We start from the raw sequence: 19,169 nt of genomic DNA on the forward strand, positions 1-19,169 counted from the left end.
GCGGCTCGTGACGCGATGGAGCTGACATGTTGCGTTAAGGCGCTGACCAAACCTCCGGCTTTAGTAGGACACACAGCTTTTCGCTCACCGAACTGGCCAGGTGGTGCTACGATCTGACACACTCACACACACACACACACACACACACACACCTAAAATGAGACAACGACTCCCCCCGCCGATACTCCTGCATGGTCTGGTCTGTTTCCCAGGTAGGGAAGGTGCGTGGTAAGCAGTTTTCTGTATGGGAGAGGAGCATTCCTGGAATAGATACGATATAGGAGGTGATTTCTCACTATGTTATGTGACACTGGGAACCTGCAGGGGAGGCCTGGTTGTGTGTGTGTGTGTGTGTGTGTGTGTGTGTGTGTGTAAGTGAGGGAGTTAGTGGGTCAGAAAGAAATGGGAAATGAGAATGAGCTACTGATTGTGTGCACGAGAAAGAACGTATGTTTATGCACTTATAGTATGGGTGTGTGTGTGTACACGTATGTATGTGGTGTGTGTGTGTGTGTGTGTGCATGTGATTGAAAGTTTAATAACCTGTCAAGTTAAGTCAAGTTTATTTATATAGCCCTTCATCACAAAAGCATGTCTCAAAGGACTTAACAAAGAACAAGCCTACCCAGATACAACAATCAATCACAGAACAAAATGATGCAATACAGTATGCAACAAAATAACTTGAAATGATTAGAGTAGCATGAAATAGAAATAGAAATAAATAGAATAGTTGAGGGGTATGTGTGAGAGATAAAGAAATAGAAAGAGAGAATGACCTGATTGTGAGAGGATGAGAAATTATGCATGTTTATGTACGTGTGTGTGTGTGTGTGTGTGTGTGTGTGTGTGTGTGTGTGGAGTGATTTGTTAACATGGAGTTGAACCAGAAACCTTGAGTACATCAGCACCTGGTGCAAGCTGCACATACAGATGGTCGACACACCAGCCAATAGACAGCATGACAGACACTGGGGAAACACAAACACACGCGCACACACACGCGCACACACACGCGCGCGCACACACACACACACACACACACACGTATACACACGCACACACACAGACGACACAGCACATAGACACGCTCACATCCTGACAAAATGCGCACACATTTCCTCTGGAGTAGTTGTGTAGCAGTGTTGGTTTTCATGTTTGGTTCTGGTTTGTTGTAGTCCCACTGGGCTCTAGTGCAGGTTGCAGCACCAAACAAATCTTATTTGGATAAATTACTGTTATAAAAAGAACTATTTCTCAACATTAGGGTTGCACTTTTTTGCGCTTTTTAAGGTAAACTGAGCTGAATTGCAATGTTGTAATGATGTTACGTTTAGCATTTTAACATGAATTTTGAGACATTAACATGATAACCGTAAACAACAGGACCATCTCCAAGACGACTGGCAGCATCTACACTGCAATTTATATTCTCTAAATAAGTATTCTCTCAACTTAAAGCTGATCTGTAGGAAAATCTATAAAAACTATACTGTATTCAGAGTATTAACCTCCCAGCCTACAATCTTTATTTAGGCTGCTTTAAAACAACATCTTGGGGAGGCTTTGGCAATCGAATTTCTCTGAATAATTTGGAAACCCATGTTTACCTGTCCCTTCCTTCCCTTCCCTTTCCCTACCTTCATATGAGTCACGAGTCACCAGACAGAGTTGAAAATTAAGACACTGTGCAAAACTGGCTGTGTGTGTGCATGTGTGAGTGTACGTACTGTGCATGTGTGTGTGACTGGATGTAGCCGTGTGTGTATATGTGGATGTGTGTGTCTGATTTCTCTAGGTGCATTCAAAGAAATCCTATTCGGGTGCTATTGTGTTGAAGTGTGTCTGGTTGTAGCACTGCTCTGCTGGTATTTACCATGATATTTCTGCAGGGCTCAAGGTCTGGGCCAGGGTCACGGATAATGACTGGGTTTAAATGGCAGCCTCCGTTTTCATTCCCTGGCGGCCGCCTAGGAGCCGACATCGGGCTAATCTCTGGAGAGGTTCTGTAGTCTCAAGAGGACCTGGTGTACAGATAGTACTTTTAGGAATCACGCTGGTGTATGTGTGTATGTGTGTGTGTGTGTGTGTGTGTGTGTGTGTGTGAGAGAGAGAGAGAGAGAGAGAGAGAGAGAGAGAAAGAGATGTGACAGATCGAGTCAGCTATTGATTTGCTGGTCACAGTGTTAGCTTTGACCTTATGGGTGATGTAGAAAGTTCACATCATTCTCTTTGTGTGTGTGCGTGCATGCAAACATGCATGCATAAGTGTGTGTGTGTGTGCATGTGTGTAATTGTGTGTGCCTGATATGTATTGTATTCCTCACAATATGGCTTGTATGACGCAAATACTGTAATTAAGTTACATAATTACAAATCTAAAAAATAAAAATATAGTGTGCGTATTTGTAAATGAAATAAATGTAGGAAACAGCATTAATGTAGATTGATAGTCAGTCATTGATGCTTGTGCTACATCACTTCTGATTGGTGGAGCTGACCACAGGCTTACTGTTACATCACTTCTGATTGGTTGAGCTGACTACAGGCTTACTGTTACATCACTTCTGATTGGTTGAGCTGACCACAGGCTTACTGTTACATCACTTCTGATTGGTTGAGCTGACCACAGGCTTACTGTGACATCACTTCTGATTGGCTGAGCTGATTACAGGCTTACTGTTAGGTCGTTTCTGATTGGTTGAGCTGACTACAGGCTTACTGTTACATCACCTCTGTTACATCACCACTGATTAGCTGAGCTGAGTACAGGCCTCTGATTGGCTGAGCTGATTACAGGCTTACTGTTACATCACTTCTGATTGGTTGAGCTGACCACAGGCTGTTACATCACCTCTGATTGGCTAAGATGACCACAGGCTTATTGTGACGTCACTTCTGATTGGCTGAGCTGATTACAGGCTTACTGTTAGATCACTTCTGATTGGTTGAGCTGACTACAGGCTTACTGTTCTATCACCTCTGTTACATCACCTCTGATTAGCTGAGCTGAGTACAGGCTTCTGATTGGTGGAGCTGATTACAGGCTTACTGTTACATCACTTCTGATTGGTGGAGCTGATTACAGGCTTACTGTTACTTCACCTCTGATTGGCTTAGATGACCACAGGCTTATTGTGACGTCACTTCTGATTGGCTGAGCTGATTACAGGCTTACTGTTACATCACCTCTGTTACATCACCAATGATTAGCTGAGCTGAGTACAGGCTTCTGATTGGTAGATCTGACTACAGGCTTACTGTTACATCACTTCTGATTGGCTGAGCTGACAGGCTTACTGTTACATCACTTCTGATTGGTGGAAGTGACCACAGTCTTACTGTTACATCACCTCTGATTGGCTGAGATGACCACAGGCTTATTGTTACATCACTTCTGATTGGTGAAGCTGAGTACAGGCTTACTGTTACATCACTTCTGATTGGTGGAACTGACCACAGACTTACTGTTACATCACCTCTGATTGGCTGAGATGACTACAGGCTCATTGTTATATCTCTTCAGATTGGTGGAGCTGATTACAGGCTTACTGTTACAGCACTTCTGATTGGCTGAACTGACCACAGGCTAACTGTTACATCAGCTCTGATTGGCTGAGCTAACCACAGGCTTACTGTTACACCACTTCTGACTGGCTGAGCTGACCAGAGGTTCACAAAAAACAAAATGCTACCCATGTAGATTGTCTATGGGAGAAATTCTGTAAGAATGCATAGGCATAATGTAAACTGGATTCAGGCTGCACTGTAGTAATGAACAGCAGAGGCTGCAGCTATTTTTTTTTTTACATGTATGAGTGGTCTGAGTGCATGTGTGTGCATGTGTGTATGTGTCAGTGACAGAGCACCTCTGTGTCCTCCTTGGTTCACTCCACTGCCTCCTGAGATGAGCCTGTCCCCTCTCCCCGCCTTCCCCCTCAACGGGCTTTGATGGATTGGCCCGAGGTGGGTCCCTGACTGCAACACTAACCTAATCTGGAAGCAACCATCTCCCATGCGGGGTGACGAGGGAAATCGATTGTATAAGGCACAAAATTGGGATCATCTCAAGCAGCTGAAATTGAAACTTGAGATACTTATTTTCACTGGATTTTTTTAATCTATCTATCTATCTATCTATCTATCTATCTATCTATCTATCTATCTATCTACTGATCCATACCTATCTGTCCATCCATCTATCCATGCTGCCATCCTTCCTTTCATCTTTTCTCTTTCCGTGCCTCACTTTTCTTTGTTTGTTTGTTTGTTTCTTTCCTCGCTTCTTCCTTATGTCCTTTCCTCTCCTCTTCCTTCAACCCTCCTTCCTTCCTTCATTCCTTCCTTCCCTCCATCCTTCCTTCCTTCCTTCCTTCCTTCTATCCTTTCTTTCTCTGTTTTCTCCTCCCCTGCCTCACCTCCCTCCCTTACTCCCTTCCTTCCTTTTCTTCCTTCTTTCCTTTCATCTTCTCTCCTCCCTTCCTTCCTTTCTCTACCTGCCTCACCTTGCATTTCACTATCTCTTGTTGCGGCTTTTCCCAACCATGTTGTGCCTGAAAAAACAACAGCACAGGCAGCCTCTCCCCCTAATGAGGAACATTGTGTACCTCCATAATGTGAATGCAGTGCAGCTGCCACCAACTCCAGACAAAACATGCCATTATACCTGTGCTGGAGCTACAGTGTTCACAGTTTAACACTGACCCATTTATAATACAGCTCAGGTGAGAGGAAAACTGCTGGGGTTGCGTAATTTCCATAAAATACACCAATTCATCTGCCATAGAGCTGCACTGTAGGGCTGAACATGTTATGCTTTCATTCCAGAAAATACACCCATCTACCAACCATGGAACGACACTGTAATGGAACTATCTATGTATCTAGTGTATGTATCTATCTATTTATCGAGGTTGGATCAGCGTTTTTTTTATCGAGGTTAGATTACTCTTTTAGTGAACAACTACCTAACTTTCTATCTAAACACGTCTTGTATTATCCAGATAATACACCCATCCATCTACCACAGAACGACACTGTAATGCACCACTTCATTTGCAGTGGGTAAATATAGACAGGACTCGATTTTAGGACGTGGGTCAAGGCCGAGCGTCTTCCGCGTCATAACCGACCGCGGCGTCCAGCTCTAAAAACCAACCAGGTCATAAATAAGCAGTGTAAATGACTGGCCAATCAATGGATGCTTATTGTCGGGACCTTGAGCCCTCTCTGATTCAATTACCTGGCTATGATGAGGAAGGGCAGCCAGGCAGGGAGGCAGGCGGGCCGAGCCCACAACACTGTGATTAATGGGGCCAGGGCCATGGAAATGGGTCATATGGAGACACAGAGGAGAGGAGAGAGGAGGAGAGGAGAGGAAAAAAGAAAGGAGGAGGAGAGAGTAGAAGAGCAGGTGACACGGCAAGAGAGAGGGGGAAAAGGGAAATAGGAGAGGACAAAACAAGACAAGGAGAAAGAGAAGCGGAGAGAAGACAAGAGAGGTGAGGGGAGAGGAGGAGAAGAGGAGTGGAGAAGAGGAGGAAAGGAGAGAAGAGAGGAGAGGAGGAGGGAAGAGGAAAAGAGAAAATAAGACAATCTTGTGTCTGAGAAGAGGAGGAGAGAGGGACAAGGGAGAGAGGAGGAGAAAGTGAGGGAAGGAGAGAGGTGAAAGGGAGCGAGATTTGAGGAGAAAGGGGCAGAGATGAAGGGAGGGATAGACAGAGTGGGTGAAGGTGTGGGAGCAGACTGTCTGGCCTTGTCCGCCCCTCTCATCTTTCATCTGTCGCTCTTTGACCTTTCACTTCTCTCTGCTCTCTCTCTCTTTATGCCTCTCTTTACCTTCACTCTCCTCCCTTGTCTCCTCTCTCTCTTTTCCAGTAAAACTCACTTCTTCCTTCCTTCCTTTATCCATCATTCAGGGGGAGTTGGGCTTTTTCATGCTGTGTTTTTGTTTTTTTCTTTTTTGTAGTGTTATGACTTTTTGCTGAGTGGTTGTATTGTTGCGTGAATTGTGACTATAACGTTTTTTTAGACTTCTTTTTCTGCATTTCTTCCTCCTTCCTTCCTTCCATCCTGTCTTCACTGCTTCCTCCCTTCCTTAACTTTCTTCACTTCCTTTCTTCCCTTCTCTTTATTCTTCGTTCCTTCCCTCCTTACTTTTTTCTTTCTTTCTATCTTCGCTCCTTCCTTCCTTTCTTTTCTCATTTCTCCCTTCCTTGTTTTCTTCCTTCTTTCTCTCCTTTCTTACTTCTTCTTCCTTCCTTCCTTCGCTTCTTCCTTCCTTCTTCTTCTTTCCTTCCCTCCCCCTTCCTTCCTTTCTTCCTTCCCTTCTTCCTTCCCTCCCTCCTTCCTGTCATCCTCCCTTCCTTCTTTCCTTGTGTCCTTTATTCCTTCCTCCCCTGCCTCACCTTGGTTACCTCCTCTCTCTCTCTGACTTAAAGTTCCACCATCATGTGAACAATGCCACCCTCCTTTCAAAGTACGTCACTGATCACACTCCGTTTCTCAGTGTGTGTGTGTGTGTGTGTGTGTGTGAGGGAGATAAAGAGATAGCCTGCCAGTGGTGATGAAAGGCATTCAGCCAGACTGCGAGGAGAAGCCTCCCCTGCCTGGGTGTAAATTAGAGCTGGACAGCTTCAGTTAGCCAGTCCCCACTCAGTAGGCACACACACACACACACTCACACTCACACACACACACACACACACATACGTATGAGCACATGCATGCACGAGTCTGTGCACGTACACTCATGCTTACAATGCTCACTTGTATTGTAAGAACAGTCACATACAAACACACACACACACACACACACACACACACACGCACACACACACACACACACACATACACACACACACTCACAAAGCAGGCTTGAATGAGCTTCTAGGTTTGGTCAAAAGGTTCTGGTTGACAGTGGACAAGTGTGAATAAAGATGACGAATGTGGCTTTCACATAAACAACTAGTGTATTGGATGTTTTTCTTCTGTATTGATATGCTGCTTTACAGTATTTACATGAAAATGACTTTGCTCCTATTATATGTGTATTAGCAAGGTGAAGATTGTAAGCCAATATTAGGCTTATTTACATCACATCCACAATCTATAACTTATATTAACATCATTTTTTGGTTTCATTTTATTTGTTCATTTTGTTTCAGCTTGCCATTCCAAGACCGGGGTTTTTATGAATGTATATTATGGAAAATATCAGTGTGACAGTCTGACACCAAAGTTACAAAAAAGTAGCGAGGTAGGACAAGAAAGTTAGAAGGTTTAATGTCTCTTGCCAGCTTTGGAACATTCTACCTCACCTAAAATCAATCATGATTGTCCGACACCTCCCACCGAGCATTGTGCTATTACAAACATACACACACACACATACACACACACCAAAATTCACTTCAAACGTTATATAGAGCGTTACAAATGGCCAAATCGATGCGTCTCTAATGTTTGTTGGATGGGCTGGCTATCAGCACTTAGACAGAAATATAGATTAGTCTGATATAGATTAGCCGCTTGAGAATGAACACATTTGTTCAAGAGGGAAATTTTCAAAGTCACTTTCTGGGTTCTGACTCTGTATGCTGCTGCATGAATGCAGAGATTCATGCATTATTTACCGTACCTCATTTGGACAAAGCATCCTGTTTGACTGTAACTGACAGATGACATTATCTGCCATGTGCAGAGTGTATCAGGACCCTGAGGCCAAGCCAAACCATTGATAATGCATTTTACAATAGCAAACATACAAAGTTGTCAGTGGAGGAAATAAATCAACAGGTTTTTTTAACCTTTCAAGTTCTATTCCTAGGAAAAGAACTGTTTTGTTGGGAGATACATGTTGTTCCAAAACACTGACAACATGCTTTTTCTTTGTGCATCACTCACATTGAAGAGACAATCAGTTTGAGATGCTGAGGCAGAGCAGCTAAATTACAGTCCTGCAGGTTGAGCGCTTCACAAGCTCTCCGTCTCTACTCCATTCCAGCCCATTTACTCCAGCACATGTGCATTTCCCACCAAAACATCCACGTTGTCATATTAAAAAGCCCAGCTCCTTGACACATCCCCTGCAAAAACATGTGACTTTTGCTTTCTGGGTTTGTGGAGGGTGTGGAGAAGGGCAAAGGGTCCCAAGGAGAAAAAATACTAGAAAAATAAGGAGAAGGGAACCACTTCTTGAAAAAATCATATTCTTTTTGCCTCCTGGTTTCTCTCCTAATTTGCTGATAAATACTGTACACAGCAGATACAAATGAGCCTAAACCGAGAGGTATATCCGTTATACAAGTCTCCTCACTTTTTACTGCATGAACTACTGCTGCAATTTGGCCTCATGCCTGGAAAGAGATGTTTGCAAAATTCAAGTTTTGCTCTTTTAACCGCTGTAAGATTCTACACAAATTGGTCTGGTAAGTAGTTGGCTGAGAGACACAAGAGTTTTGTATTAAAATATATCGCTTTGATTCTACTGTATAATTGTAGAAACTGTAGAATTTTATGCAGCAGTGATGCTAGTAATATATATGCAGGAAGAGGGAATTCTATAATGGCTACCACTGTATTATGCAAAATGTAGGCTAAGTGGCGAGACCAAGAAAGGTAAGAAACCACTGAACCGCTACCACCTGCAGATTTCTTTGATATCACATCACATGCAACAGTCACACAAGGCTGGGCAAATTAGCTTTCTCCAGGTAGAATGAATACTATTCTTCATTTTGGAGACTAAAATCCCCTCCTCATTTCTACTCATTTCTGTCCTGTTTGACACAGCCGTGCTCTGGGACTTCGCCACAAGTGCCTCTCCCACCAAAACAACCAGCGTGTCACATAAGAGCTCAGCCCCCCCTGGCGCGTTCTCAGCAAAAAACATGTGGCACTGCTAAAAATACCTGCTTTTGAATCATTCACGTCATACACTATTTAGAGAGCTCATGCATACTCATGGCCCTATGCAAATATGCATCATCAGACGTCGGCGATGAGGGAATTTCAATTAATGGAATAACAGGAGCAGCTTTTCCTATGTGCCCAAACAGACACAAGTGTAGCAGTGGCATGCTGGGAAAACGACCTCGGATGAAGGTCCCTGTTGTGCTTTTAACCTTTTCTTCTAACAAATCCTGGACAGATTTTAATGGAGAGTGTTGCAGCTGTTTTCCCTGAAGCATCTTTCAGGTTTTACTGTAAGGTTGTTTCCACTCACTGACTGGTTGTGAGTGTGTGTGTGTGTGTGTGTGTGTGTGTGTGTGTGTCATTTGAAACTGTAAAATTGAAAAGTACCTTACTGATTGTCATACATTTTGAAATGCCAACAAACACATCATAATAAAGAAATTCTTCTGGTCCTTCTTGTCAAAATCATCCATCTACATTGACTCAAAATATTTCCTGTGTGATTCCACTGAAGAAGACTATTATTCATAGTGAGACGAAAAACTAGATTAGTAGAGCGATCAGGAAACAAGTTCCACATCCGTATGTCAAAAAATATCGGTCTTCACCCCATAAATTATGCAGAGCCGTGGAAATGATTTTGCAGTGTGACCAGATTACAGTGCTATCATGTGAAAACTTGAATATATTAAAGATGATATGTTTGCTGATAGTGTTTTTTACCGCTCACTGCCTCAGTCCACCCAGGCAATGTTACTGTAGGAGAGACGGACACCCAGCCAGAGAGGCACACAGTGTTCCAGCACACACACACACACACACACACACACACACACACACACACACACACACACACACACACATACACACAAACAATTACTCATAGATTATGCACTTATACATCACCACTACTTCTTACAGATAAGAGGATGTACACACACACACACCCTACAGAACCAATGTACAGTAGTTCAGGATGTGACACATTCCTCCTGCCATCTCCTCAGAGATCTGCTTCTCCCATTTACTGTGAAGCAGCTCATTAAAGAAATATACAGAACCTACATTCCACTTAATGTAATGCAAGTCTGTAATGGCATAAAGAGTGTTCTGTCTTTATAGCACCCGGTATGAACGCCCTATATGCCTACAGCTCAGGATTCACACAGCAGCAGCAGTTGCTCATGTTGGTGCATAATATGAAATATAATTAACTTTAAACCATTAAAATAGCAATAAAATAACTCGTATTTGGCCTGCTGAAATATACTGGAGAGATATACTGTAAAAAGAGGTTTGAATTAAAGCTGCAGTGCCTCAGCAGGGATAGAAGTGAAGAAAAAAACAAACAGAAAAACTAACCAAAAAATATCTATGTAATTAAGACATTTTTTTGCCATCCAATTCCAACTTTCTCAACCAGGGTGCTCAGTGGGAGACTCAGTGGAGAACTTGTGAGACTGTCATCCCAATTTTGTAACTTTTTTTGTGAGTGGAAAACTTGTTAGACTATCACCCTAATTATTTAAACTTTTTTGTCTGCTGCTTAATTGGGGCTAAATCTTGTCAAAATCCCAAAGTGTGCGTCCACCCCGCTTTGGCTCTGTTTCTAATTTGGAACTGGACTGCTGTGTCTTCACGTCAAACTCGACCACAGAGGCATTTACCAGCAGAGTCCCTGAATGCCACACCAAGGCTTCACTGTCCGTCTGTTTGTCCATCTTTACATTCAAGTTTTAAGAAAACAACAGAGCAAGAAATTAAACATAATGAGCTGTTTGAAGACACATTAGGAGTGCATTACAATCACAATAATGTTGCTTTGGTGATTTACATGCTTTATCTTCCATTGAAGGATTACATGCTCCTCTGTGGGTTGAGAAAATTCTACAACCCTTGGGTATATGAAACCTTCTCAAAACCAATTAGATACATTCAAAAATGCACAGCTGTCAAGCTAAAAACAAGGCTGTTTTCTTAGTTTCTGAGAAGCTGACATGTTGGAGATACATGGTTTTCACACAACAACAGCGATATGATATATATAATACATAACATGTACAGTATATATTATGTGCACACACTCTACAGATACTGTGTCCAAAACCCGCAGAGCTTGAATAGTTACTGAGGTCATCAAACAGATAATAACAACAGCTGAGTCTTTTATAATACGTCATTTTCTGGTGTGATTATAATACAAGAGTAATGACTATACTCTTGTAATGCGCTTATAATGCACTTATGCCACCTAGCAATGAGCTCCAACAAAAGTATCACTATGTTTGTAATCAGATTACAGTAATCCCTTTACATGTCATCTGTCCCTCCGCAAACCTGCTCAAAATAACTTGCAGAGGAATCCAGCTGTTGGACGACTTTGATAAATTATACGCAAAAAAAAACTCCAAACAACACCAAATTCCACCTTCCCAGCCCTTTCCACTAGAAACAGAAGACTCCAGCGTCAAACAAACTCACACACCCAGCACACAGGCCTCTCTCACTGTCTTAACACCGAAACCACTATTCACCAACAGAAAACTCAAACTGATGCCAACTTCCAGCCTTAGCTTTAGGGAGAAGTAGAAGGTTCCTACCACTTTGCTGCTGGGCGCTGTGTGTGCCGTCCACGGCTCCATTGGATCCCACTGTGGAGCTGGATGAGAAGGGCTGCTTGTGTGGAGAGGCAGTGTGTGTGTGTGTGACTTTGAGTGGATGAGAGCGTCCGGGTGTCGTAGGGGAGTGTGTCTTAGTGTGTGTGCGTGTGTGGGCGCATATACTACGTGTTCACGTGTCTGTATGTACGCCATGTATAGAGTTAGGTGTGTGTATGGGTGCTTTATTGTATTATATAAGAATTAGTGTGTACAATGTGTAATTCTCTATGGGTGAGTGTGTGGAGTGTGTGTCAGTCAGTAGCTAATCGAGTGTGTGCGTTATAGAAGACATGGCCATAGCCACAGGAGATATGAGTGTTACTAAAGTGTGTGTGTGTGTGTGTGTGTGTGTGTGTGTGTGCGTGTGTGTGTGCGTCCCATGTGCATCGAGGCATGATCCCATGCAGTTCCTCTTTCTCCACTCTGTTCAGTGGTCTGATCAGCCTTCCATGCCTCTCCAAACACTGAATAGGACCTCCCCTCCTCTTATCTTCTGATACATCCTCTCCTCCCCTCCTCCCCTCCATCCCTCCATCTCTCTCCACCCTTCCTCTGTCATTAGAATGGGTTATGTCTCCATCACAGGTCAGGCGCGCTCGAATCCTCCTGTCTAGCATGGTGATGTGAAAGGACACATGGCTGCGAGGCTGTAAGAAAAGTTTTTTCTGTTTTTCCTAAGTCGAGGAGGCAGAAAGTGCTAGAGCTCTTACCCTAAGAATAGACATTTACATTTAAAGAGAAGCACAGTACATTCCAGCCCGGTGCATTTCCATTCCAGCCATTTAGCTGGCGCTGTCACGTCCAAATCGACTTACACCCAGTGCACAAAGCAAAACAAGTCAACATTCATGAATCACTGTGACGGCAAGTGGCTGTGTCGTGAGGAAATGCAAGGGGCCAAAACAAAAATGTTTGAAGAGGGAAAATGGAGCAGTGCCAGCAGTCATTCTAAATGAGAGAGAAAAATCTGCATGTGTTCTAGTTGGGGGTGTCAGATGTTTTATGGAACAGTTAAATTATTCAGCCCTGTTTGCCTTTCAACAGCTTCTTCTCTGCTCCGCTGAGGGATTGGCGAGGCCCGTCATCAGGCTGCCTGATGTGGTGCTGCCATCTTTAGGCCTTGGCAGGTAATGCAGCTGCTGGGTTTCAGTCCTACCAAACACTACAGCAGCTGATTTCACTCTAGTTGAAAGTGTGTTAATCAGTGAAATCTGCTGTAGTGTTTGGTTGGACTGAAAACCTGCAGACTGTCAGACTCCATAGGAAGGTCAGACTACAGTTAGAAGCAGATCTTTGGGTATTTACGGGACAGCATCAGGCATACAGTACATCATGCTCTTGTGATGTTATGGGTTCAGACATCGTTTTCTACTGTAGCAAAAATGTAGCAAATATAATCTTAAATCAAGTCTAATGATAGTATAGTGTAGCACTTCTGTCTTGTGGGGATCCAGCAAAAAGACATTCTTTATCTCAGCGGGACAACCTGGTTGAATAAAGGTGAAATGTGTTTCAAATACATGTAGTGAAAATGCTGCTCATTTGTGTGTTTCCATGCTTCCTTTAACCAACTATAAATAGCAGTCCATAGCATTTGGAGACACAGCTGGTGCCGTTTTCTCCATCTGCATGCATCATACACACACACACACACGTCAATGGAGGGTTATGTTTTTTGACCTTGCCAGCTGCACCTCTCATAGAGCGGCTGCATTAGGTTTACATTGTGTTGCATCATCGACTTTGGATTATTGCTGTCTGCTGATGTTCCCATTCTAAGTCAGAAAGAGAGCTTGATGTCTCAGATACACACTATGAAAGAGGAGATTATTCATATTCCTCTTATTAACTCCATGTAGGCTACACTCCTCGGACAGAGAGCTTAACTTAATCTTTTTTGCTTTTTATTCGTTCCACCGTGCAGCGTGGGTTTCCAAAGATGAGCGTGACGCAAAGGAACAGGCTGATAGCTTTCGATTATGGGTCTTTACTGGCCTCCGTATTAAACCAGGCTGAATAATGACTCCAGAAAAGCAAGAAACAGCAAAAACAAATACTATATATGAAGACTTTCACTCCGACATGAACCATCCAGCATATTTACCCCTGTCTACGTCTAGTTTACATTTCTCCCAATCATTTTACAATGCATGCTGTATGTAATTTGGACATGACAATGAAGTTTGTGAGGTGACATGTTTTTGAGGGATTATTTTCTCTGCGGAGGCTTCCATTTCCTCCTGTGGGTGTCAGGTGATTGACAGGAAGCAGCGCATGATGTAATGCAGCGCTGATATGAAAACACTCAACTTGGGCACACTGAAATAACAATAAAACAGAAACTCTGACTAGATTACGACCAAATGAAGGCTTTGTGTTTACTGTGATGGATTATCTGGCTCTGTGGAAGTTTTTTTTTCATACTGTACAAAAATGAATGGAAGCAAATGGATTCTTCTGAAGGGAGGAGAACAAGACCTGATATCCTGATATTTTTCCAGTATATATAATATACTAAAGCCCCTTGTCAGTTGACACTGTTTTGGTGATGCAAGATGTCATCCTTGTCATGGCGGCTGTAAGTTTTCTCGATACGACTCTTGCCCCTGCCGTTCATCACAGTCACATGAATCACAGAGGAGACAGAGACTTTAATGACCAACTGATTAATCAAGAGGGACCTGGCTGATGAGATGTCATATCGGTAATCAATCTGGGGCATCATTGTTGAAGGTACAGAGGGGACACGCACACCACACACACACACACACACACACACACACACACACACACACACAAGGGGTAAAAGTACTAAAACTTTTAGCAGTGAAACTTTTACATGTAAACCCAGGCCCAAGTCCATTAAACCATTTAGTATGCTTTTGTGAGCAGATACACACACGCTGACACACACACACACACACTCATATGCTCTTACTGTTTTTTGAATGTTTTTTTTGAATGTTTACATTTTGTACAGTATACTGCTTTGGCAATATCCTTTCTTAACAGTCATGCCAGTAAAGTAACTGAATAGACAGAGAGATACAGAGAGAAGGGTGAAGAAAAAAAGGGAAACGTAGAGAAGCAAAGTGCCCAAGAAAGCCATTCACCTCTCACACCGAATCTGAGAGAATCAGAGCCACACTTTCATCTACTTAAACAGACTTGAGCTCTCCTCTCTTCCTCTGTTCATCCAACAGAGGCTGTTCAAAGACCTGAACCTCTCAGCGAGCCCTGAAACAAGGGAGAACAATGCGCTGTGATGGAACATCCTAATTAACCAGCTCCTCTGGAAGACGTCTTCCTCTGTAAAGCCGATAAAAAGGCCCAACATTCAGCTACGACCTGGTGCACAAGTAGACAAGAAAACTTTCCCCATAAAACCAACTTGTTTGTGCCATCATTGCCCTCATTAAGGCTTCTGTCTGACTCTGATGACGGCCAAAAATCAGTTTTATGATCCTCCTTTCCCTCTTTACTTCGCCAAATGCAGCTGAATGTTTCCGCAGCTGAACAAGCACCTTGGTTAAATGGCAGAGTCGAGGCAGATTTTGTTTCTGCCTCCTCTCCAGAAGTCCCATATGGTCTCCTCTCCTGTGCCTCCTCAACTCAATTACCTTGACAAATGCTTTGTAAACAGATGTGTTGAAATAGCGCAGGTGGTGGAGTTTGAACACATCCAGACGTGCGTCATTTTTCAGCATGCAAGTATACAGTATGTGCACTGCAGGGACAACCATGGGGACAATGGACCTCAGTCATCAAGCCATCTGGGAAAAGAGTGCAGAATCTACCATGAAAATGATCGTTAGATACTTACCACATCTTTCTCACGCCACCAAAATGACTATTTACATATGACACCCAAAATTAAGGCTTGGCACATCATTAAGGTCCTCTAGTAGCGCAAGATCTGCCATGGTTACCGGGCTTTCACCATAGGCATTGGCCTACATACAGTAAAGCGCACAGCGTCAAATCATCCAATTATGCTCCATGCCTCCATAAAGAGCCATTGCATCTTCCGAGACTTTAAGTGGGGTATTTATTCATACTTCTGATGCAAAAAAATCCATAATAAGCAGAAGAAGAATTAATATGCCATTACTCTTTGTCACAGAACATGACAAAATTCTTTAATATTCTGTAATTCCAATAGTTTTCCATGTGCAACACCAATATGTAGTTCTTTGATATGAGTGTTTCTGAGCAGATGTTGATAAATTGATAAATTGATAAATACCGACTTTTGTGATGAAGATCAGATTTGATCGCACAACAGCTTGATGAATGAGGGCCAATGCATTCTTACAACCCATCTCTGATTTAAGTGGCAGAATCATATTTTACCTGTTTCACTTTCGCTGGTGAAACATACATGACATCCAGTGTTTGCATTTCTTCATATTCTACCGTATACAACTCTACATTTTAGGCATTAACTGACACTCTTACACAGATTGACTTACAATGAGTGCAACAGCAGAATAAGCTTCAATTCCTATTACCAGTACAAGCACCCAGCGGTTAGAAGCACAAGGGACAGAGCCATTGTGCACTAAATTCCTTTGACCATGAGACGATTATGTAAGAGAGAAGCACTGGGAAAAGAAATAAAATAAGATCTACAGAGAGAGGTAGAAGGATATCTTTTTTTACAGCAATTAGAGAGAGGGATGTGATTCAGTAGGGAGAAGGTGATGTGAGTTGGTGCTTGTTGAAAAGATGAATTTTCAGCCGGTGAGGGAAGGTGGGAAGTGACTTTGCTGTAATAACTGGGAAGTGGGAGTGGGAGAACAGCGGCTTGTGAGAGGATGAGCAAATTAAGTGGCTACATCGCAACACGTCCCATACCTCCTCCCTCTGTTTCTCCCTAAGTCAATTACCCACGATTCCTACGCCGCCGTGCGAACCCTCAGCCATCGTCTCATCAGAGCTTCAATCAATCTCCTTCTCATTCAATTAAGCTGCCGCTACAGGCATTATCGCCTCGGGAACACAAGTCGGCTTACAGCGAACAAAGGTGCTAAGTGAATTACACTAAATGAGTTACATATCTGCCTCAGAGCACACACACATACATGAATATACATACACACACGTAGACATGTATATATGTGCACACACACACATAAATAGTACCGCATCCCCTACTCAGAGTCTATGAGCTTAGACAGAATCAACCAATTCAACATATTATCTGTATTTACACTGTTTTTTTAATAGCAATATGAGGTAAACTTGCCCCATCTAGATCCACTATATAGCACTCCACAGTCTGATGTGTTGCAGCAGCGTATAGAAAAGACACTGAGTCACATGCACAAAGGTATCACCAAGAAGAAGCTGATCCATACACACACACACACCCACGCACACCTCACAAACACAGCCTTTCACCCCGCGCTGTACCACACGCACACTTCAGACTTGAACTCCCACCCTACCTGCGTGACTTTCTCTGTGACGTGGTGCGTGCGGTCGATGAGCTTGCAGGGGGCGATGATGTCCATCTCCCCGGCGGGCAGCGCGATGAGCGGGTCGGGCTTGAAGTCCACAAAGTTGAGGGTGATCTGAGGGATCTTGGAGATGGTGCGGTAGCGCATGAGGTCCGAGTCCGACGTGGAGTTCAGTATGTTGGACTTGTTGTTCACCGCGCCTGCAAATATACACACAAGGAAGACAGAGTTTAGTTCAGTTTGGGACCCGTGTACTTTGTTTACTTACCCTTCTGATTATGACTATCAAAAATAAAAAGGTGTCATTGTCCTTCAAATTCCTCCCTCCCTCCTCTCCCTCTCTCCTCTCCCTTTACTCCCTTCATCCTCTTTACCATCTCCTATCCCCCTTCCATCTTCGCTTTTCTTCTTCCTCTCTCTCCCTTTTTGCCACCTTTACCCCATTTCCCCTAATTCACTCCTCTCTCCTTCTCTCCTCCCTTCCCCTTTCTCCTCCTCCTTCCCTCCCCCCTCTCTCTCTCTCTTTCTCTCTCACCGGTGCTGCTGCTGGCCAGCCGGACGCTCCCTCTCCGGTTCTTCCGGTCCCAGTCGGGCCTCATGGCCTCGATCTCGTCCACGGAGGAGGCGCGACGCATGCTGTGGAAGCTCTCCCGCGAGCGGCTGTGCGACAGGGAGCAGTTGGAGGCCGAGGCGTCCGGGTTAAGGCTGAGGCGGTGGGGCACCACGCAGGGCGACGACTGGGTGAGGGGACCCACCAGCGGAGCCGCGTGCGGAGGAGGCGGAGGAGGGGGAACGGGAGGCTCGGAGCTCAGTAAGGTGCGCTGGTCCTCCTGGCGGTCTTCCGGCCAACTCTGTAGAGTCGACCTAGGGAACAGAGGAATACGTAATGAGTGAACTTTATTTATGTCGCACCTTTGGGCAGCAGAGGGGCCGGGTTGAAGCCCCGTGTCGGCAAGCATCCGCCCTGCTGAAGTGTCCTTGAGAAAGACACTGAATCCCTACCAGCTCTGGAACTTGTAATGACTGGGAGCAAATGACCCTGGCAGAGAAAAAGTGTGAAATCTTAAAATAGTGGATTGTAGCTTGTTAAAGGACAAGTACACTCATAACAAACAGGGTTCTATGCAGTAACCAGAAAATGATTCTTCAGGCTTGTACCTTAGCTGAAAAGTCTTTGGTGCTATAAAGAAAGGTTCTCTACAGCAGCATGCTCAAATGGTTCTACATAGAACCTTTTAGTGCTGTAAAAAACACTTTAGAATCCAGGAAATGCTCCAAATCAGCAGCATTAAAATAACTTCATGAGTCATATTGGCTTTTTTATTTGAATTTGCGAGTTTTTTAATTTTAACAAATCAGACGGTTCTTTAAGTCATCACAGCTCTGTATAGAAACACTACCTGAACCAAAGAACCCTTGAAGAATCCTCCTTTTTCTGTATTGTTTCATATCCATTCTGTTTTGAAGTGCTTCGAAAAATCGCTAAAGTACAGTTGCGTTGACACTTGATAACAACTGCAAGCCCATATACATGCATTTTCTTATTGAAAGCCTCTGGTAGCCCTTGTCAACAGTAATCGGTGGAGCCTACCTGTTTCCACAGACTTTCGTCGGGTGGTCTGTCGGTAAGGAGGGAAGGGGCAAGAACTCCCCCAGGGCCAGGGTCTCGTGGCTGGGCTGGTCCGGGTGCAGCGGCAGGGCGGTGGGGATGCGGCCCGCCTCGGGGTCGTCCAGAGAAGCCTTGCTGTTGGACAGGGAGCGCAGCAGGGGAAGGCGCAGCTTGAAGCCTCGTGGACGACCTGGCAGAGAGGAGGGGATGGATGGAGAGAGAGGGGATGAAAGATAGAAGAAAAGGCTCAATAATGTGACTAAGTCTTGTCCTTCAAGATGGAAGAGAACTAACAGGTGGAATTCCTATGTCAACCTTTGCAAGGAGGGAGAGACATACCAGGAGAGTGAAAAGGAGAGAGAGAAAAATAAATAGAGATAGATTAGGAAAGAGGTAGTGAAGGTCAAGCGAGGAGAGAGGGAGATTTGAATTGAGTCACGTTGAGCCGAACAGACCTGAAAGACTGATTGCTTCAAAAACAATCTACGGGAATCTGGGACAAATGGACTGTATAATTCACGT

The 19,169-nt window shown here is 43.9% G+C and overlaps 1 protein-coding gene across 1 annotated transcript in view; it reads right to left on the reverse strand.

Moving 5' to 3' along the window:
• Window positions 1-19,169, reverse strand: part of kcnh2b (potassium voltage-gated channel, subfamily H (eag-related), member 2b) — a 234,958-nt gene that overhangs the window by 85,596 nt on the left and 130,193 nt on the right. Inside the window, exons 4-6 of the mRNA XM_078291397.1 lie at window positions 18,630-18,837; window positions 17,574-17,902; window positions 17,027-17,238 (exon numbers count right to left, since the gene is read on the reverse strand). Coding sequence (XP_078147523.1) covers window positions 17,027-17,238; window positions 17,574-17,902; window positions 18,630-18,837 — 749 coding nt within the window. The remainder of the gene's footprint in view (window positions 1-17,026; window positions 17,239-17,573; window positions 17,903-18,629; window positions 18,838-19,169) is intronic.

Source organism: Centroberyx gerrardi, chromosome 22 (assembly GCF_048128805.1).
Source record: "Centroberyx gerrardi isolate f3 chromosome 22, fCenGer3.hap1.cur.20231027, whole genome shotgun sequence".
NCBI lineage: Eukaryota > Metazoa > Chordata > Actinopteri > Beryciformes > Berycidae > Centroberyx > Centroberyx gerrardi.